This window comes from Falco peregrinus, chromosome 2 (genome assembly GCF_023634155.1).
Source record: "Falco peregrinus isolate bFalPer1 chromosome 2, bFalPer1.pri, whole genome shotgun sequence".
NCBI lineage: Eukaryota > Metazoa > Chordata > Aves > Falconiformes > Falconidae > Falco > Falco peregrinus.
Window position 1 is genome coordinate 106,053,607 of NC_073722.1, and position 21,896 is coordinate 106,075,502.

Here is a 21,896-nt window from a genome sequence, read left to right on the forward strand (position 1 = left end):
TTGAAAAATCTCTAGTCAATGCAAATTGCTCAGAACAATGACAAGATAAAGAAGCCTTGAAGGGCCAGACTGCAGACAAATAAATCTGCAAGGAGTAGACAAGACATCTGTGTTTTGAAGTTTTATTATTTCCTTGAATGATCTATGTGGCACAGTACGTGGAGCACCCAGGTTCAGTAGCTTATTTCAAATTATTTTCAAGCTTATTTTCAAATACTGCCTGAGCCTGAGTGACTCTGATACCACCGGTCTGCTGCCTTGGTCCAGAACAGACAGGCACAGGGATGAAGAGTCCTGACAGGCTGCACAGGGAGGATGCCAGCAGAACCATGCTCTCCTTGGGTCTCGTTTCAGGGCATGTTTGTGGTGAAGCCTGCGTTGTTTTTAGGAATGCCTCTTTAGAACCAGGAAGAGATTCGTTCATTAGTCTGTAGATTCCCAGTCCCAGACTCTGCCCTCCAGACACCATTGCCTTTCATCCAAACAACCTGCATTATCTAAACATTATGTATTGAAATTCGTATGGAGCCTACCGAGATTAACTAGAAAATGCTGAATACACTCTCATGGAAACTGATCTTTAAAATGTTTTCCATGTCCCCAGCACAAAAGGGGCACAAACTGCCTTGCTCTGCTCCAGAGAACATCAGGGAGCGCTGGAGAGAGCTGCTTAAAAATGTCACATTAAATGAAATTGCTCTGTGACGATTAGGATAGGATAACAATAGCACTAACCAGAGGCAAAATGCAGAATGATTAAGTGTTAGGCCTTGTGGCCAGGGTCACATGGGAGAACACTTCCTTTAAGAACGGAATTCGGATTAAAACAACATCAAATCCAAGGAGAATCTACACTATAAAGCAGTCTCAATTCAGTTTAGCTCTGTGCTATTTCCACTCTGAAAGCAGGTGACACAAAATAAAGGTTATTTGTGCTCCAAGGAGTGCCTGGGCAATGGTTTAACAATTTAACTCATACACCTGAAATCCACACTTCAGTAATGTTTGGCCTTTCTCATTGCCTCCATTACAGGCACACCTCTCACCTGAAACAAGCCTCTCATTCCAACCTCACCTCTAGCAGTGACTCAGTTGACAGAAGACATCAGCTCTCCTCCTGGCATTGTAATCTGTAAACCAAGATCTACCTAATGGTCACTATCCACTATTAACATTTAAATTATGGAGGAAACTCCAACACCTCCTCTTAAGTAGCTGCAAAGAGCACTATACCAGGGACAGTGATGCCTAAAAGCCAGGACAACAGTAGCAGTAGTTGCATACACCCTCATGCAAGGACCACGAGAAGGTTTTCCATCCCCAGGATACATACAGAACACATCACAAGTTCCTCAGCTGACCTGGGCAATGTTTGCTTGAGAAGCCAGGCGGATCATGATGTCCAGTTTCTCCAGTTTGACATAGATGGGGTCATTGTACTTCACAAAGAACACCTTGATTTCCTGCTTCAGGATTTCAGGCCTGGAGGGAACATAAGGTTGTTTCACTCAAGACTGGTAAAAACAGTGGGCTCTATCCTAACCAGAGGTATCTTTTGTTTAGAAACCTACCCAAACATTCACTAAGAAACAGAATGGTGTCACTTTGTGCCCAGGACATGCAAACAAACATATGAGAACAATTTGAAGAAAGTTAGAAGGATGGAAAAAAATTTTTTTAAGTAAAAAATGCAGAATTCAAGTCTAACTATGCCTACATCTCTATGTCCTTTATCTGAGCTGCTGAGCCAACCACTGCAGTCAGTCAGCGGATGACAGTATTTTTAGTGAAAGAATAATATCCTTATCTCAATGCAAAACCCACCTACAAACTCATTTTCTGCTTTCACTTGCAAGATGCCAGTGCTTGTAACTCTGCCCTGAACACAATCACCAAGTGCTATCCAACCTATCCCACCTTTCCAGTAAGGAACAACAGTACTTAAACATGCATGTGGGTATAAACTGGTGAAAAAACCAACACACTGTACATCAATGTGTCACCAGCCAGGTTTTTCTATGCTGAAGAGAATTAGCATAGGCACACTGAGTTTCTACAGGTCACTATGACCTGCATAATTACACTCTCCTTCCTATTTGCAATCTGATTTATAGTCTAAAGAGAAGGCAGTTCTTACTGCTCTTAAAAAGGCAGTGAAGAGAGAGGCAGGTAAAGAAATACTGTATGATACTGTATCACAAGGATGCTGTAAAGAAAGTTAATTCAGGCTGCCGGGGTCATGAGGCTAATCTGTCCCTCAAGGGATCCGAGCCTGGATTAAACGAAGTTCTGTGCACATGGAAATATCTGAAGGTCTGAGATAACTAGATGCCCTCTGACAACCCAGGAATAACACCCCCCTGAGGCTTTACCTTTTCTGCACAATCAAGTTGATGTTCCTCAGGGCAACATACTGAACTTCGGGCTCTCCAGACAGCAGGGTCACCAGTGGAGGGGCAAGTTTCTTCAGCAGCATGTTGTAATAATCAGAGTCCTTGGGAAGAAGCTCCAGGAACTTCATCAAGACCTTCACTGCTGACAGCACCACTGCCGAGTTGGCGTGAGACAGCCGAGGGGTCACCCGTTCACAAATACTGGAGACAGAGGAGTAAGAAAGCGTTCACACCTATTTCAGAATGGCGAGTATTTCAGATCTTACCTGAATTTAATAGATAGTACGTGGCTGAAAGCAGCTTCTCAGACACCACTTTGACTTGGTTCTGTTCAGAAAGAACAGGCAAAGTCCTGCTTTCCTGAACGCAGCAGGAAGCAAACAAGAATGGACTTCTCTCACAGCTTCAACTTTCTCTCCTGCCTCAGTTAGCTCAGGAACCCTTCCAGCTCTCAGCATTACCATCCCAACACAAGTTCAGTTATTAGGGCTTTCTGCCTTTGCCTGGTGGTATTCTCATCTATCACTTACAAACACAACCTTACCAAGATGTTTAACACAACAGCTATCAGAAAAACACTTTAACCCCCATACAATCATCCAGAGTTGATATACACTTCTGGTTCGCTTGGGGGGGTTGCTACCATTTCAACCATTTGTTTCTGCAAAAAACCAATGCTTTCCGTTCTCTGAAGATAAAGGGAAAGGGTGACCTAAATACCTCCCAGGTCTTAGCTTCACCACTTGCCTCCATGGATCCTATAATCAACAGCATCCTAAACAACCCATTCCAAGCAGAAAGGAAGTTTGGGTTCATATGGTCTTTCTGACAGCATCTGTCAAGTTTCTTCCCACCCCCTCCTGCATACTGCTAACCCAGAACAATCTTATTCCCATCTGTGCCTCCTGAAGCTTCTTCCCCTGAAGAATTTGCTTTCAGCCACTCTAGAAGGGAAGCAGCATGGCTAAGTGAAGAGCAGCGGAGTCAGAACTGGGGGCAGTCCCCAGCTGCCTCTGCCCCAGGTCACCTGGCATGAATGATGAAGCCAAAGCTGCTTCACCTCTCCATACCTCGGTTTCTCCATGCACAGGGGTTACGATACCAGCCTTGCTGTAAAGGAGAACACTACATAAAACTAGGTGCTGTCATTTTATCTGAAATAAGGCAGACTCTGAGAGCCAAACTCCACACAAAGTAGTTACTGCCCACCCAGTTTTATACACCACTCTTCAGAGGAATGACAGATGAGGAACTGGGACATGTTCACAGTTGTTCAAACTAGTGGTCCCTTTCTGACAAAGCTAGGATAATACTGGCTTGACACCCTGGAGATCTCTGCAGGCTTCTAGCACTCATTAATAGCTGTTTCTGGCACAGAAACAGAACACAAGGGGAAGGGAGGCGGCAAAAAAAAAACATCTGCAAGACTACTGGCAGGCTTGCGTTTGTTTTTTTTTTTTTTAAAAAAAAAGTGGATTACTTGTTGCACCTTAAAAAACAGTCAATGAAGAAACCCATCAAATTTGAAAAGGTCTGCCCAGGATTTTGCACGTGGGCTTGTGTCCCTTCCTCCCCGTCTATCTCCCACCTCCACCCATCATCTACATGAAATATATCAAGTCTGAGAATTCCCTATTCCAAGTATTTCTTCTTGTTGGTTCCTTGTTCTCATGGGTACAGAATCTGACTTTCTGTGATTCCGGACACAGATGAGGAGGCGGCTTGAAACGCATCAATTAACACTCTACGTACCTAAACCCCAAGGTCTTTGTATTTAGGTTTAGTCATTGCAGCTAAAGGTAAAAGCACAGGGCCGGATTTGTAGTGAAAAGAAAAATAATTTACCTTTCTTTTCAGTTCTATCATACTACAGACTAGTTTTTAGTTGGAAAATATATTCAAATCTCGGACCTGTAGTACTTTTGGAAGCTCCCAAACCTATAAGGGCTTCTTGCCTTTCAAAGTAGCAAAACTAGATTTGAAAGCTCTGCTTTAAAGCAGAAAATCCTCTAAACTGTGCCTCCATTGTTACAGGTTTGGTCTTGGGGTGATCGCTTCTTAGTCATGCCAGTTCCTGTAAGAAGGAGCCTTTTAAATGGAAGCGGGGAAAAAAAAAAGCTAACACTAAACAGAGAAAGCGGCTCTTGGAAGGGAAGGGGCAGGTTTCCAGGTCAACCCAAACTACCAAAAGTTGTCTCCCTTTTAAACCTTTTACTTTAAGTCTTAGTTGTGCTGTTACAGACCTCAGACACCGCTGTTATCACAAGCCCTCTCCAGAGGTGTAACACTGCCAGGAGCCTGCAAGTACCCTGCTACTAAATAACCCCAAGCAGCCCGTGGAAAGAGCAGGAACCACTGTACCTCTGAGCTTCGCGATCATCCTTGGGATTGTAGTTGGACAGACAGTCCAGGATGAAGATCTGGCCCCACTCGGTGCACTCGTTTAAAGCTGTCAGCAGCTTGTTAATGTTCTGAGGGTTCAAATCCAGCAGGTTGCTGTTGGGATGCGATTCACTGATTTCTGACAAGGCAGCCACAGCGTTCGCTACCACCTGGGAAAAAGAGACAAGAAGAGGAGTTCTTTGCTAGCATGCCACCAGGGGCTTGGCAGGGATAAACTTGGGTTTAGTGTGGGTAACACGTGCGAAACGGACACGGAGATCCTGGCTTGCACTATCAGCTGCTCAGCAGCAGCCTCCACTTCATTCATCCAAGCCTTCAGGGACCTGGTACAACCTCACAACCAACCTGGAAAGCCCAAGGCTTGACTCTAACCTTGCTCTTTGCCAAAATTTGAAGAATCTCTTGGGGAGAAAGTGAAGGAATAGCAGCACAGCTGGAGGGGGCTGCCGACACACAGAGGCAACGTGAAAAGCCAGCATGGTGCAACAAGCATTTTGCTAGAGAAATTACAACTTGGAAGTATTTTTGTTGAAGATAAACAAAAGTTAAAGTCACGTCTGGACAGAACAGGGACCTGGGACCAGGGCCTCATAAGAGACTTTACTCTGGAGGGAGCTAGAGATGGCATCAGATGTCTCCCCATGGAACACGAACATCTCGCCTTCCTGCAGGCTCCAGATTGCTACCCTGGCTTGCTTCAAGTAGGCATCATTTCCCCCCCACCTCCAGGAGATGCTCAATAGATATAGTCAAGGTCTCAATATTGGTCTCCAATTGTCCTACTTATTCAGGAACGTACGCCTCTTGCCTAATTTCCCCTTGGCAGCCCCATGGCACATGGCTTAGCATGATCTAAGAAACAAGAAAACAGTCTCGCTCAGTAAGAGGAGATGTCAGGTGCCAGACAGCCTTCAGCGCTGCAGCAACACTGTCAGGTCACACAGTTTGAAAGCAAACACGCAATTTCCTTAAAATGGACAACTCCTGCTAAATTTTTAATAACCCATATTTCAATTTCAAATAATCTCCATAGCATCTATTTGTCTGCTTTACAAAGTCCCATTAAAGCAAGCACTCCAGCACAATTCATCACAGAAAATATTCTTGATACATTTAAGACTATGTAAGTTCTTTTCTTTTCTAAGCATGGATGAAAGGAAGCACAGAGAGGAGGTCCAGGGTCCAGCTTGTCAAGAGCAAGAAGTGGGAGTGCAAATTTCTAATTCTTAGTTCCATATTCAAGATTCCACAGTTATTCTAACAGATGCCATCTGAAGATTTTTTTTAAATACAAGAGTTGCAGAACATATAGACAAAAATAGAAAATATGCAGACGAGACAAAAGGCTTTTATTTGTTTAAGTAACTAGAAAAAAGATTTAAGCCAGAGTTTGGCACACAAACCTGATATACCCTATGAAAAGGCATTTTCAGGATATTTTATAACGTATATCATGTTCAGCCTAACTCACAATACATACCTGCTAAAAATGAAGGTTTATAGCATTGTTTTCTATGGGATTAAGGCAAAGAAACATCTTATCTCAAGTCGTCTGATTCTTTGCGTGACTAAAGATGCTTTTGATGCAGTACACTGAAAACAAGAACAGCACGACCAGAAAATTCTCTGCATTGTTCCCATCACTGCTTGTCATTAAACCAGTATATTTCAAAGTCATTGCACAAGCACAGTAATGTTGATTGTTTTGCATTTCACACCTAGAGGTCAGAGATAGGATTTTGATCCAAGATTTTATGAATTTCATTAGTTGAATGAGCCTTCTGTCACCAAAATCATTAGCAATCAGAACTGCTGTCTTCTTGTACTGTTTTAATGAGTAACTTATTAAGATACGCTGCTTATTCTTTCCATTATTTAATCTGCCTAAATCCTGAATGGTTAATGTGACACAGCATAAAACTGAAGTAAAAGACTGTTTTAATTTCATTGTATTTTGGAAGTTTACAAGCGAAGACAAATCATACAAGCAACTGAAAAGTTCAAAATCATTACAGAAAAAGTACTTATAAAATGAAATGAGGACTTTAAAGAAAACAATTTGAAGTAATAAAGACAGTTACAGAGTCAAAGCATCGCAGAAATGTACCTGTCGGTTTTACTAAGGAGCAGGGCTGAGCTCTGGCAAATGCACTCACGCTGCCAGGTACCACCTTTGCCACTGTAATTAGGCCATGTGCATATATATCCTAAACCCTGGGGCAAGCACAAGTCACAGCTGCTGGCTTAAGTTTCTTTCCTTGCAGAGTAAGTGAAGTCTGTCACTGAGTTTGCCCCAGGAAAAAGATAAACAAGAATGCTGTTACCATGGGCTGCCTGGTACATCAACCCAGAGACCTGGCTGTGAATGACGTCTGGATTTTAAGATCTTTTGGGGCTCTTTTCAGGAACTAACATGGCAGCATAAACATAAGCACCCAAATCAAAGCTGCAGATGGGACACTAAGTGGCAACACACTAGATGTCAGATGTCCTTTAAAAGCATCCATGAGAGTGTGTCAGATGGCAAGATGCACTTAGGAGCATGGGCTGTGGTCCCCTTGGGTGTTACTAAAAAAAAAAAAGAAAAAAAGACTGGAAGGGGCTGTGAAACACTTGGTGGCAGCTCAGTTCTGCCAGATGAGCTGGGACCCACAACCTTATAGTCCACAATTAAAGCTGGTCCTCACCTTCTACCTTAGCAGAACGCTGCTGCTGTCAACTTGGTGACAAAATGATGAATGAAGTAAAAGGGGATAAGAGAAGGGATAGGCAGTATCTTCAAACTTTAAGCAACATTTACTAAAAAAACACAAAAAAAAACCCCCAAAACAACAACTTGCTGGCAATTCACACTGAACATATTGATATGTTATGGTATGCCAGCAAAAATAATTAGCATCTTCAAGGCTTTCTACACAGCCGCAGCACAGTTGAAATTAAAACGGATTTCAGGAACCACTCCAACATAAACACTGGTTCAAGCATGCATGCTCACCTCTCTTCATTGGCACTGCCATTGGCTTCATTACGAGACAGGAACATAGAGCAATACAAGCCGGCACTGCACAGTTTCATTCCAGAACACGATTCCTACTTAGCTGACAGCTCTCACTAAGTGTTGGCTCAGGCTACATGTAAACAAAGAGTGAAGCATTGTTCACAGTTTGGGATACTAACAGTTATCACTCAAGGTATGGAGAAAAAAAAAATCCATTAAGAACCAGTCAACACCATTTCAATTATTACATCACCTGGTAATCTAGCATATACTTTGGCAGTCATGTAAGTGTCATTGGAAATACTTAGAAAGAGGTTTTGGCCAAAGAAAACCTACAACAAAGCTGAACCTTAAGCCTTTAACTTGGTTGATACTTCTTCCTTAACTGAGCAACACAAGACAGTGAAGTCCAACCACACTGAACAGCAACGACAAGTACACAGTGATAAAATACGTTACACAGCAGGTTGGGTTTTTTTCCCTTGAAAATAAATAGCAATGAGGATGTACCTGCTGGGGGACAAATTAAAAGTAAAGCTAAAACTTTAGGTATAGGACAAAGTCCTCCATGGAATTGGACAAGTTTCACAGCCAGTGCCATACCTTGGCTGAGGAAAACCAGCCGTAAGTTTCTTTGGCAAATGAAGTATTCTCTGCTTTGCAAAACATGCAGGTACATTTTGGTGAGAAACCAACTGGGAGTTGTATAACTTATTCCATAGATTGGAAGAAGGAAACTAAAAGGACCAGAAACTAATAGCTAGTATAGTCTTTAATTCTCTAAAAATCATGACCAAAAAAATAATCCCAAGGTCAACCCACTAGCCAAAGATATGTGAGCTCAAACAACTAATGAACAGGAAAAGCTTTTAAAAGCTTAAACTTACAAGTTAACTCCATGGCTAAATGCCTCACTTGACTCACAATTAAGAATCCTGTCCTTAAGCTGACAGCCTAAAAAACACCTAAAAAGTACAAATGCAGAGCAGACTGAAGAATTAATAATAATAATAATAGGTCCCTGGCTTGCTGATGTAAATCAGTTCACCCTGGGTACATTTCAACGTTATTCAAATGCAGTCACAGCAACCGCCAGTTAGAGTGCAGTTGATCCGAATGACAATAAACCTGCTTTTTGGCTGGAATTTCTCCAACAAATTTAGACTCTTGGAAAAGTGTCACTGGAATGAGGATAATTAAATCTCACAGGCTCTTATAAAAAAAAACCAAACAAACAAACACAAAACAACCTAAAACAAACCCTGCGTTTAAAACTACATTACAAATTTAACAAGAACCCAACATTTTTAAACCCACCTACAGACAAACCCTTGAGCAGCCAGAGACCAGATCCGATCTCACGGAGAGCTGCAGAGGTAGGAACACTGATCTGCCAGTTATTCCTTCCGGCAGTTCAACCCTTTATCTCAGGGCAAACAGTGCAAAATACATTTAACAAGGAGGAAAGGGAGTGGGTGAAAACCTTAAGTGTCTATCAACCCACACGGAAAAGCTTTATGGGGGGGGGACGGGGGACAGGAGGGAAGCTAGACAGATCTAGAACACAAAACAGTCAAAGCAATCAGATTATTTTGCTAGCATCCCAGGCTAATTGGAAATTAAACCAAGTGTGTAATGGAGTTAATGAAATACAAAGTTCTGCTGCTTAAAACAGGAACCTCTGGCTCACCATTCCATGAAAACGAGGAGAAAATGAAGAAAAGGAGGAAAAATTTACAGGCTCTGAAAAGATGCTGAGGAAAGGCAGCCTTCCCCACATAGCTGGAGGCTCCCACCCTCAAGAGAGCCAGGCACCACGTGATGTTTTCGAGAACGGAGAGGTGCTGACATTTTCCAAGAGCACTCTGAGCTTGCATGGTATGTTCGTGTCATTAAGCACAGACTCCCAGATGGGATATTAGGGGCATCCGCATGGATGCGTATTTCACAGGGCCACTCATTTTCATGGCCACACGATGCTGTGTGCCTGAAAGGTCCTTAACAAGTACTAACACAGCCAAGCTCTCTCTCTCCAGAGTACACAACCCCTACTTCTGTTCATATTATAATTACATCTTTCATCTACAAGCCCCCTTTACTTTGCTTCCCTACCAATGGTCTACGAACAATTAAAACTGTCCAATCAGGCAAGTCAGAGAGCTTATAGGAACCTCTCACTCCGTTAATGCATGCAATGTATACGGCTTTAAATTACAGCTCTGGGAGACTTAACACATGCCCAGTCTATATATAGCCTTTGAAAGTAACAGCTCCCCTGCTCAGCCTCAATTGTGACAGATTTCCAGGGCTCTGGGTAAGTCATTCATCTTCCACTAATTCCATTCCAGGAGGTTGTGCTTTAGTGCCTATAAGTCTGGAGCCACAGTGTACGTGATCACTTCCTGACCATGACCCAAAAACCACCTGGGTGGGAAAGACTGCCTACTTGCTTTTTGCAAATGGGATGAATTTTTCTGGAGGTGGCAACAAAAGGGAAGTCAAAGTGTTATGCTTCCTATGGCGTGCTTACCCTAACCAATTTTTGCACTGCCCTGCTCCTACTATGCACTGCATAAAAACGCCACTTTGTGGCAGACTAAAACACCACTCCTGCTCTCATTCCCTTGCAAAATCAGAATGTGTCCGTTGTAAGACAGGCAATGGTACTTCCTCCAACTGTTGAACCTCTTGCAGTAGGTGGGCAAGAAGCTGTTCAGGGATGACTCCAACACAAAGGGTTTCTCCTTGGTACAGCCAAGCCCCCCTCCTCTGCTGCGGGAAACTAAGCTCTATAGGAAGCCACCAAGGGTCTGCAACCCCTATGCTTCTTCCAAAAAGCACCGTGGTCTGACCCCAGCCCCGATCAGGCACCTATCACACACCAGGAAGGATTCTTTTGCGGGGTTGTTTTATTTTTTTTTGTAAGGCCCTTGGCAATTTTCCTTGCAGAGGTTCTCACTGGCACCATCCAGTGGCAAACAGGGCCATGTCTGATTCAAGCAGCTTTTTAGAAGAAAGGCACCCAGCAAAGCACCAACAAAAATATTACGTAGCCCTAAAAAGGGGGGTGCAGAGTTACAAAAGATCATATCCACAGTGATTTTTTGACAAGTGGTGCTTGTCAATAGCTAGAAGTGTCTGTTCCGACTGAAAATGTATTATCTAGACACATGTCAACAAAATTCCCCAACACCCTGATTGACATTAGAGATCCTGGAACGATCCATTCGCCAAGACTAATGCTTTGGAAATTAGACACATGCTGGTAGCAGTAATTGGAAGGAGAGAGGTCTCTGAGGGATGAATTTGTCAATTAAGCTCTATAAATGAGAGGTCTTGGAGGACAAACTCTGCAGACTCATGGAAATTCAAGCATTATCATACAAACTCATTGCATCTCTCTGCCAGAGGGCAAGTATTCAAAAGGCAGAGAAAAGCACAGCTTCTGCAGAAAATGGTCAAGACCAGCATCCCTCATCCACAAGCCTCTGAAAATCAACCAACCAACCAACCTCAGGTCCCACATACAGGCATGAAAGTCCCTCAGACCTGTTTAGGATGACAATCTGGAGAAAAAACTTAACTACTCAGTAAGTCAGACTCCAACCTTCCTCTGGAGAAGTGGCTGCAGGATGCTCAGCCCAAGGCCAAAACTGTGTTTCCAGAGGCAGAGCGAGCAGGGTTGGAGTGGCTAACCAGAAGCTGTGCCGTCAATTACAGACAGCAGCTCTCCCATCTCCCCCAGTTTCAATCTTTGCAGTCTGACACCCAAACTGGCTTCTGAACTCCCCTAGCAATCTCCCATGTTGCCTCTTTCAAGCATCCCACCACATACATTAACACAGCCAGTTTTATACAGGCTCCTCTGCAACCTCTACCTATTTAATTTCCAGCTTGCTACTGTTAAGCTGTCTGTTTATTTTGCAAAAAGCGTAGCTCTTCCTCCTAGGCAGCCCCATGTAACAGCAGGAACATCCATTAAAGAGCCCCAAAGCAAAGCCACTACTCTTCAACAGCCCCTAAGCAATGGTCCCATTCACTGTAACGTACCCAAATTCCACCTCCTGACGCCTACAAATACCATCATGTGTCTCCCAGAAGGAAATATTATCTCCACCTGCAGCACAAACAGATTAAAAAACTCAAACCATGCACAGGACAGAGAGACATGGTCAGGGGGGCTTCAAGATACAGCATTCTGCAGCACTGAGGTTGGAAAGAAGAGGGAGGTTTTGGGCAGTGGGGCAGTCAGGCTGTCTTGGAGGCAGCCCAGGCTGACAACATGCTGCAGAGGCACAGCTCACAGCTCCTAGCCAAGATGGCCAAGGAAGGGCCTGAAAAAATTAAAAAGAGGCGGAACACCCTGTTTGGAACATTTCGTGTTGCTCACAGCTCATCTGTAGATGATGTTGATCATAAAATCTTAACTGCAAGACTCAGCTCCATACTAGGATGTGAATTTTCAAGTCCTCACAACCTTCATGAGCAGGAATCATCAACCCATCCAGCAGTGGCGGTTCACTCCTTGCACTAGATAAAATGCCAGCTGCAGCGGGCAAAACACAGCTGTGAGAAGTCCAAATTTCCCCATGAGGAACAAGTGCTTTCCTGTGCCCATGAAGGTGGTGTTGTATAAGAGAAGTCCCATGTCTCAAAGTGCCTCCCACAAAGTCCTTTTAGGACTCAGAGGACCGCTAAGTTTCTCAGCAAGGGGTTCATTTTTCAGTTTTATTACACAGAGAGGGATAAAACTCCTGCAAAGTACGCAGGGGAAGACAGCCCAGGAGGCAAAAGCTGCTTCTGTTTCTAAACAAGCTTATTCTTCAGGACACGATCTCAGAAAGACATACTGCTTGCCAGCTAGTCGGAAAAAGAACAAAAAGAGGACCTTCTTCCTCCATAAGGTCACCCAAGAAGCCCAAACATACGCTCAGAAATTCTGGCTGGCAGAGACGGCTTGCAGTCACAGCAGGAGAGAGACAAGAGAGCACTGTGATTTATATCAATAGTTTTTCAGTCTAGTCTTTGATAGAAACTCACGCTGGTTAGAGGGAATTCCGATTAGATCAAGATGGACCTCACCACCTCTGTCAGATCTCAATAGATTCCCTTCTTTAGTGCAGGTTAATGCTAAAGGCAAAAAAAACCCAGGCACAACAGAGTTTAATTATGTTCCACACACTTGGTGTACTTACTTACCAGCTTATGTGATCTCAGTTTATTCTGTGTTCATTTACAACAGTGTTTCTCTCAGTAAACTGTGATGTGTAGATGGTGTAAAACATATTATTGGACAACATGTACATGTTATGCCTATACAGCCCACAAAATCACAAGAGTAGAACAGCCACACCTGTGAAAGCATTGATCCAGCCTATCATGGTGATGAAGCAGAATACAAGGAAGAAATGCTACAAGAAGGAAATAAAAAGCCAACAGCCCCTAGAAAAGAACTGGGAGAAGGCGACATCCATCTGACTTAAGCCATGTGGATAACAGATAGGTTGACAAGAAAACTACTCCATGGGTTAAAAGTTACCCTAGAAGGTTGAGGATTGAAAATATTTGGAGAGAAAGCTTGTTCCAATCATTATTAAAAGACCAGTAAGGCTCAAGATGGATTTCCTCTTATGTTTTTCTGCTGATATTTACATTCCTGAAGAAAACCAAGTGCAGTGATTAAAAGCCAGGAGGGAGCTAGTTACAAAAGAAGGTGTCTAACGAGCATCAGCTTTGGTTCCACTTGAAACTGCTGCCATCTCCTGGTCCTGCTCTTCACTCGCAATGCTCCAACAACGAACAGTCATTAGGTCTGATTCACAAGTGTCAGAACAAGACATTATCAGGAAAAACCAAAAAATTTTGTCCAAGGCTTCAGAGAGTCTCTGGCCATCAGTAGGTAAGTAACAGACGTACCTTTCTCACCCCACTATTACCTACTGCTGTTGCTGGGTGTGAACAGCATTCTGCAGCAATCTGCCTTTCTGCGCATGAGCAGGAGGACACAAAAACGCTCGGATATCACACTGAAATTGTATTTTGTTAGAACGTGAGGATTATGGAAGGACATGCTTTCCGAGTTGCACTATACTGAAGTTACCAGCAAGAGCAGCCCCAAGGACTAAGTCAGTCCAGCAGCACAGTGACAGCTCAAAGCAGCCAGGCCCTAGTTTTATATTCACCCATACCTGGTTCTGCTGAGCTTCATGCAAGGAAATACCCAGCAAAAAAGGAGAAGGGTTTGCTTTAAGCAACTCTGGGAAGAAATGAGGGTTCCCTTTATGGAGGGAAACCCTTCAACTGGATCCCAAGTGACAAAGGGCAGCCACAAGCTCTTTAGGCCCATCTGTAAAAAGAGATTAAAGGCTCCATCCACAATCAAACTTCTACAGTGTAACCACCCAATAACTGAACCATGCCCTTATATGCATTTATTGGCCCATTCCCTGCAAGAGGTAAGACATCTCAGACAATTAAGCTGAAATGTAGTAAGCCACCAACCCACCTGGTACCTTCCCATGGGTATCCATATATGCAATTAGAGGATTGTATTAATTCATCCAGGAGAAACTGCAAGGCTACCACAAAGATTTTGCAGCAGCAGCTAGTGAACTACCAGACTCGAGTGTCAGTCCTTCAATCACATCTACAGCCAGCTCATCTGCAAGGGTGCAACCCTACACTTGGTCAAAAGATCACTGTATTTGAACCAAGGCCAGATCCTGACAACAAAAAGCCCAAAGGGGAAAAGCACCCTGGCTGTGCACCTGCAGCACCTCAAAACAGGACTTCAAAGCAATGCTGTGAACATCCCCTATACTCTGCCTGATTCCACGATAACAAACTATTAGTCCAAAAATATAAAAAACCACCCCAAACGTTTCTGAAAAAGGTCACCTCCAACTTAGACATCATTATGATGAGGGTGATTTGAGCCGATAGAAACATGCACCCTGATCTCTGCACAATTACAAAGCAATTAGCAAGCCACAGATGGAGTTGTTACTCTATCCAGCACTCAGCTAGCATGCTTAGTCCTTGCTCATGTGCTAGAGGCAGCTAATGACAAAACTGTAATAAAACCCTTCTTGAAGACTATTTTTCAACAGGAATTTTTTAGCTCCTGCTCAAAATCCTCATTTCTCAGAAGAGGGAACAAGTGTGGATTTCCCATCTACAAAATTCTGCTTCATTAAGTGTCTAATGTTGCCTATTTCCACAAGTCATCAAAATAGGGGAAACATTTATAATATAAATATGAATGAGTTTAGATAACAGGTTGCAATGACTGAGATGCACCGTTTACAGAGGAACAGGCCATAAGAATAAATCTATCTGCACTGTTCTTTTCAGCAGTCTTTCTTTTGATGGCCAATACAGATACATACATTTTACTTAAAAGAGAGCTTCCAGGCAGGGCTGTCTTCCACCTGATGACAGAGAAATACTTTAATAAATACCAACTTGCACACAAATATAACTTATTTGGCAAACACAACTCCTGGCCATCAGGAACCCCCACTGGAGTTTCACATGGGGAAAGCAGCAATGAGCTGCATGGTTTGACTAGGAAGATGATTTTTTGACTGAATCAATGTGCACACAGGCATGAATTTCAAAGGGGACCAAAGCATTAAGCTTAACTAAAAGAAATGTCTGTATCTACTAAAAATTGTAACCAGATTAAATATTGTATTAAGTCAGCAGCTATGAGCCCCAAACCTGATAAAATCTCTGCCCACGCACCCTTAAAAAGCAGGAATATAATGCCCTGTCTACAGTAAAACCTGGGAAACCAGCACACTGAACACTAGCCATACGATCCTCTCAAAGCCTGCAAACCTGAAAACGCCACAGGCCTCTCCTCTCCATCACTACCAGTCCTCCAAATTCCCTTCTCCTGCTGTGAATCCTCAGCTTCAGGAAGAGCAGGTGAAGTACCACATGAGGCAGGTACTGTGATCCTGCACAGCTTCAGTAGCTGTAGAGCTGCAATCAATTGCAGCAGCTGCAAAGACTTCGCTGTCCCAGCCCATCCTCACTACCACCAAGAAGCTCATTAGTTGTACTGATGTTTTATTAGGAATCCCTATGCTACTTTTGGTGGTTTGTTTGCCAAATAGAGCATACGCTGCCCTTTGGTATCTTTCCTCTTCTCTCCATTCAAGTTAATGTACTTTTGAAATAGATATCGATGCTCTCCTAACAGCCAATGGTTCGTTTACCAAACCAGTTAGTTCCATGGAGATCAACAAGCAGAAAGGGCAAGTAAAACCTTATTAATTTCTCCTAAAGTACCACATCTTTTCAGCCTGAGTTCCTCACCTCATATCCATGTGGCTGTAATCAGCAGAAGAAAATTAAGAGCTGGAACCAAGACTAGGAGAAGAGTAGGTTATATCCCTGTCCAAGCACACTCCATCGCTGCCTGTGAGCTAGCAAATGCCAGGGGCCAGCATTTCAGTGGAACTAAAGCTACCCAGTCGAGTATTTCCAGAGGCTGCAAGGCACATTCTCCACATTAAATTAAAAAAATAGGTGTTCCCTTATACGCCTCAAGACTGCCTAGACAGAGAGAGCACATCTTCAAGTAGTCATCAATATTCATGCAGAAACCTGGCATAAAAAAAAATAAAAATCAGGGAGGCATACAAAAGAACAGCTTGTAAAAGAGTCAGGTACCAAAGGCAACAGGCACCACTGCTCAGACTTGTGCCTGTGAAAGTCAGGCACTTTTAATTTTACTGTTTCTACAAAGCTGTAAGAAAAGCAATCAGCACCTATCACTCCCCTACTAAGGAGGACAGTATCTTACTGCCTGCACTTGATTTATCCAAATCTGTCTAAAGATAGTAACTGAATTTATGTAGTTTGATTCATGCACCATACAAAGAGCTGTTACACCTGTCCTAATACAGTGAAGCTGCGTCTTTAAGCACAGTCAAGTCAAATCAGGTCTGTGCTCTACAAAAGCAGCAAGCACATCCTTAAACTCACCAGTTTGTAAACAGAGCTGCAGAACTTTTCTTCCCAGCTAGGAGTTACAACAATATCAGTGTGCTCAATATGCTCACTGGATTCCAGTAGATCACAGGAAAAAATAATGAATGAAAGGATTACGCAGTGGGGCACCTCAATCCATTGGCCACCATCTTTTAGTTTCAAAATAATAGTGGAAGATGCCTGGCATGGAAACAGACTCTTCACCAACCGTGACAAAATATTCATTAAGTAGGCCATTTAGCCCTGTGAAGGTCTTGATCTCCACCTCTGCTCCAAAGACTCACTTAACTGTTAAAAACATAAGCATTGATTTTCTCCATTTATTACAGGCCAGGGGGTTCATCTGTGTTAGTGATTGAATTCATCCAACCCCTACTCCAAGAAGGGCCAAAGCCTGCAGGAAAGCAACAAGTACAAGCTGTCACTAAGGTAGCAGCATCAAGTCTTTCTTGCTCTTCTGACTCACCTGATCATGAAGTTGAACTTTTGCCACAGCACTCAAGACAGGCAAAACAGGCAAAAACCCAAACAGACCCAAGAATAGAAGGTACCTCCTGTTTTCTGAGGCAACGTTCATCACAGTGCATCAGTTGCAATTAAAAAGCCTTCACATTTCTGATTATCTGCCCATTACAAACTCAAACAATGCACTTGAAGGACACAGACATTACCATGGGATTGGAGTCTGCAATCAGGTCACGTAGAGAATCCAGAAATCCTTGGTCCTCCACCATCTGGGCATTGATGTCATGCAGCTTCGCCACACAGACAGCTGCAGTCTTTCGTACGTAAGGGTCTTCATCCTTCAGACACTTGCGAAGAGGCTCACACAAATACTCTGTGATCTTGTCCACCCTGATGCATCCCATTGTACGGACAGCCAGAGCACGGATGAGAGGGTTTGGGTCCTCACAGTCCTGCAACGGGACAAAATACACAGTAAACAAGTCTGCACCACTAGCCACCGATACCTTCCCTGCAGCCAGAATCAGGCTGTTCTTATTTAAAACAAAAAGCATTATTTCTGATTACACGCTAAAAAAAGGCATTTTTTTCAGATCAGGGGCAAAAGGGGGAACTTATTCACAGAAACATTCTACACTATCTTGAAATATTTTCAGGCTATAATAGCTCATAAATTGTGATCTCGGCATCTCTTGTGTCTCCCAGGCAAAGCTTCTTTCAACATAATTTAGCAGCTACAGCCAAGCTAGAGAGGCAGCTCGCACCACCCAAAAGCTAGCCACAGGCAACTTTCAGACAAAGTAATATACTGGTTTCCAGCCTTGCTGGTTTAAAGGAGCAAGAGAATGCAATGGGAAAACTCAACAACTAAACACAACGGAACAGTCATCAAGGTCTAATTCTCAAAGGCCATCAGTTCTAGACACGAGTATCCCTTAAGTTTGCAACACATGAAACACTAAGCAAAGGCTAGTCTAGAGGTGCTTTTCTGATAAGGAAAAAGAAAAAGCAGGAGGGAATATAACTTCATACTGCCAAGACTATATAATTTCACATACGTCCAATCCATCTACATGTCCGAGCAACGCTTCTCCAAAAACCAAACTATAAAAGGATGGCTGCAGAATGACCTGCAAAAGTATAAGGTGCATTTACCTTTCACTGTTTACATTTCCTATAGCTGAAAAAACACCTGAATGCATGACTTTTAAAGCATACAAGAGAAGTGACACATCTTACTAGGGCATTCAACAACTTGAACTGCAAACTGTGCACGAAGTGCTGAGCTAGTGCAGACTAGTGTCAACACTTTCTCTTTACTAATGTTTGTGCCTCAGCCTGCCAAAAGGGACATCAGACATTTCCTTGCAGGGAAAAGTATGAAGCTGGAAAACATCAAGTTTGTTAGTCCATTCTAACAGAATTACACCTCACAGATATGACAGACAACAATATTCTTTCCAGGGAGGAAGGCAGGGCCACGTTCTCTGGCCAGAAGAGCAGACCTGCTCTCAGCCTAGGTCTTCTCATCTCTTTCAGCCTCAGGCACTACAACAGAGACTTAAAACATGATCAGATTCCCCAGTGTCTCAGATTTTATAATACTCTAGGAGGAGTCTCAAACTATTTCTAAGCACTGGGATTTAACTTGTATAACATGGAACTGAAATAACATTTCCTAGCTAAGAAGAGGCAACCTACAACAGAATTAAAGGCAAGACAGCAATCAGGCTGTTATTTTTCCAGTGAACTGTCTTTCCATTTCACCAAAGATAAAGGTTTTCCACACAGAGCACAGCCGAAACATTCAAACAAGAAGTAGATACTCATATATCGGAGATACTACAAAGGCTGGAAGATGAACAATATAAAATCTATTATCCAATAGCGGCAGCTGGTCTTTAATAACAATTAGCAAAACAATAGAAGCAGCTTTCCCTGTAGCAAGCTCTCTCAATCCACCTACAGAAGTGGTTATGTCATCCCCGCTGCAGTAACTAGCAGCGGCAAGCGACAGCAAGGACCCAGACCTATTGGACACAGCATGCTCCTCTACAAGCACCCCCAGCTCAGAGACTTAAGTACAAAACCAAAGAAACAGCTCACAAAGGCTAACGGATAAATGAGACGTGGTGACAGCCACTGTGCTGGACTATTTTTCTGATGAGCCATGGAAGCACATTACCTTCACAAAGCTGTTGACAGCCATGATGGCCATATCTGGTTGACTTTTGGCATAGTTCATCAGGTACAAGTAAACCAGCTTCTTCAGCTCTAGGTTGTCGGTCTGCATGCAGTTCACAACATCAGGAAAGAGTGAGCTGGACAGACAACAGTAAGAATAGAATCATAGAATCACAAAGTCATAGAATCGTTTAGGTTGGGAAAGACCTTTAAGATCATCCAGTCCAACTGTTAACCAAGCACTGCCAAGTCCACCATTAAACCATGTCCCTAAGCACCACATCTACATGTCTTATAAATAGCTCCTGGGATGGTGACTCAACCACGTCCCCAGGCAGCCTGTTCCAAAGCTTGACAACCCTTTTGGTTAAGAAGTTTTTCCTAATATCTAATCTAAGCCTCTCCTGGTACAACTTCAGATTATTTCCTCTTGTCCTGTCACTTGTTACTTGGGAGAAGAGACCAGCACCCACCTCGCTACAGCCCCCTTGCAGGTAGTTGTAGAGAGTGATCAGGTCCCCCCTGAGCCTCCCCCTCTCCATGCTGAGCACCCCCAGTGCCCCCAGCCACCACTCATCAGACTGGTGCCCCAGCCCCCTGCCCGGCTCTGGACACGCTCCAGCCCCCCAATGTCTTTCTTGCAGTGAGGGACCCAAAACCGACCCCGGGATTCGAGGTGGGGGCTCACCAGCGTACAGGGGGATGGTCACTGCCCTGCTCCCACTGGCCACACCGTTTCTGGCACAAGCCAGGATGCTCTCAGCCTCCTCGGCCACCTGGGCACACTGGGGGCTCATCTCCAGCGGCTGCCGCCCGACAGCCCCAGGCCCTTTCCCACCGGGCGGCTTTCCAGGCACTCTTTCCCAAGCCTGTAGCACTGCACGAGGCTGTTGTGACCAAAGTGTAAGACCTGGCACTGAGCCATATGAATCTCATGCAGTTGGCCTTGGCCATCAATCCAGCCTGTCTGGATCCCTTTGAAGAGCCTTTCTACCCTCTTGCAGATCAACACTCCCACCCAGGAGAAAAAAAAGCAGTGAGATTGCATGGTATGCAAAGCAGATAGTAACAAGGTGAAGAAAAAGTGGAACTCCAGTTTTCCTGGCTAAGTACCCTGCTGTCTAATGAGAGGTCAATTTCACTCCTGAAACAGTTGGCCATGGCTTTTATAATAATCATTTAATCTCTTCTGGTAAAAACTCATGCAATTTCCTAAAGGTGTTTTAATTGAGGATTTCACCAAGCAAGTAAATTCTACCATGCCAGGCCTGGAAATGAACCCAGAAGAAAAAAAAAAAAAACAAAAAAACCCAAAAGTTGCTTAAAAATGTTTTGGTAATGTAGGGCACTTACAAAGAAGCTGCCAAATTTCTGACTAGTAAACTCTAGAGCTATTAGGAGCTTAAATGCCAACAAGCTGAGCTTCACTCAAACATCAAGCAGCAATATGTAAACAGCACTGCAGAAGAACACAGGAAGTTAGACAAAGATATCTGCGGCTCTCAGGTATGCTGTAGCGATCTAAAGGTGAAGGGCAAGTGCTGTTGGCCAAGATTATTTTTAATTCCTTCCAGTTTATCTGTTCCTTTGTTCTACCATGTAGCCATGATGTTAAATTTGCAAGCTCATATTAATTTCTGGAGCAACAGACCACACTGCCATGAACCCAGGAGTATTGCGACTTTATGGTAGATTCCAGTAACAGGAGAAGCTGGAAGGAAGAAAGCATTCACTCAAGCAAGTTTTTCTGGTTGCCTCAAAGACAGAAAAAGTATGTGGGACAGTGTTCCAGAAGGTAAACACCTGTGTCTTTTAGTCACTATGAGGCAAAGGTTCAATTTAAAAATCACGTATTTTAAAACGTAGCTTAAATTTATGCTATGACAAGTAAGGCTAAGAAAAACATTTGGTATTACCTTTCTAACACTAATACCCAGGCTAGCAAGTAGTGAGAAATCATCATCTAGAGTGACATACAAAATGGTTGAATTCTGGATGGGTTCTTAAATAAAAAAGGCTACTGGCACCTAGCTAAACCAGCACTGAAACAGTTGTTTCTTTTGCTTTCAGTAACAGGAAGGAGCCTGAGAAACCTGTGACTCAAGCACAGCACAGGCAAGGACAGAGCCAGCCTCACCACCCAGCCACACCAAGGTGTGTGCCACTACACCCAACCAAGCCCTAGGACACCCAGAGCTGCTACAGGTGCAAGAAAAGTTGCTTTTACCTGACATCCTTCCCCACGGTCATGGCTGCAATAACTTTCTTTACTGCTTCTTTCCTCTTCTCTTTCTTTTCATTATTGAGTTCAGCCTTCAGTTCAAAAATCTCTCCTGGCAGAAGACAAAACAGGTTGAGTCTCTTGGGAGAATAAAAGGGTGTCGCTTTAGGGACAGTACAAGAGTGACTTTTTACTTGCCCAGCCCTGTTGTTCCCATAAAAGCAGTACA

General features: G+C 43.5%; 1 protein-coding gene across 3 annotated transcripts in view; it reads right to left on the reverse strand.

The window, feature by feature from the left end:
• AP2B1 (adaptor related protein complex 2 subunit beta 1) overlaps window positions 1-21,896 on the reverse strand; it is an 81,123-nt gene that overhangs the window by 51,939 nt on the left and 7,288 nt on the right. For all 3 annotated transcript variants that reach the window (XM_055794149.1, XM_055794150.1, XM_055794148.1), the window contains exons 3-8: window positions 21,674-21,779; window positions 19,448-19,583; window positions 17,469-17,714; window positions 4,755-4,945; window positions 2,373-2,594; window positions 1,362-1,482 (exon numbers count right to left, since the gene is read on the reverse strand). In XM_055794149.1, the coding sequence (XP_055650124.1) occupies window positions 1,362-1,482; window positions 2,373-2,594; window positions 4,755-4,945; window positions 17,469-17,714; window positions 19,448-19,583; window positions 21,674-21,779 (1,022 nt within the window). The remainder of the gene's footprint in view (window positions 1-1,361; window positions 1,483-2,372; window positions 2,595-4,754; window positions 4,946-17,468; window positions 17,715-19,447; window positions 19,584-21,673; window positions 21,780-21,896) is intronic.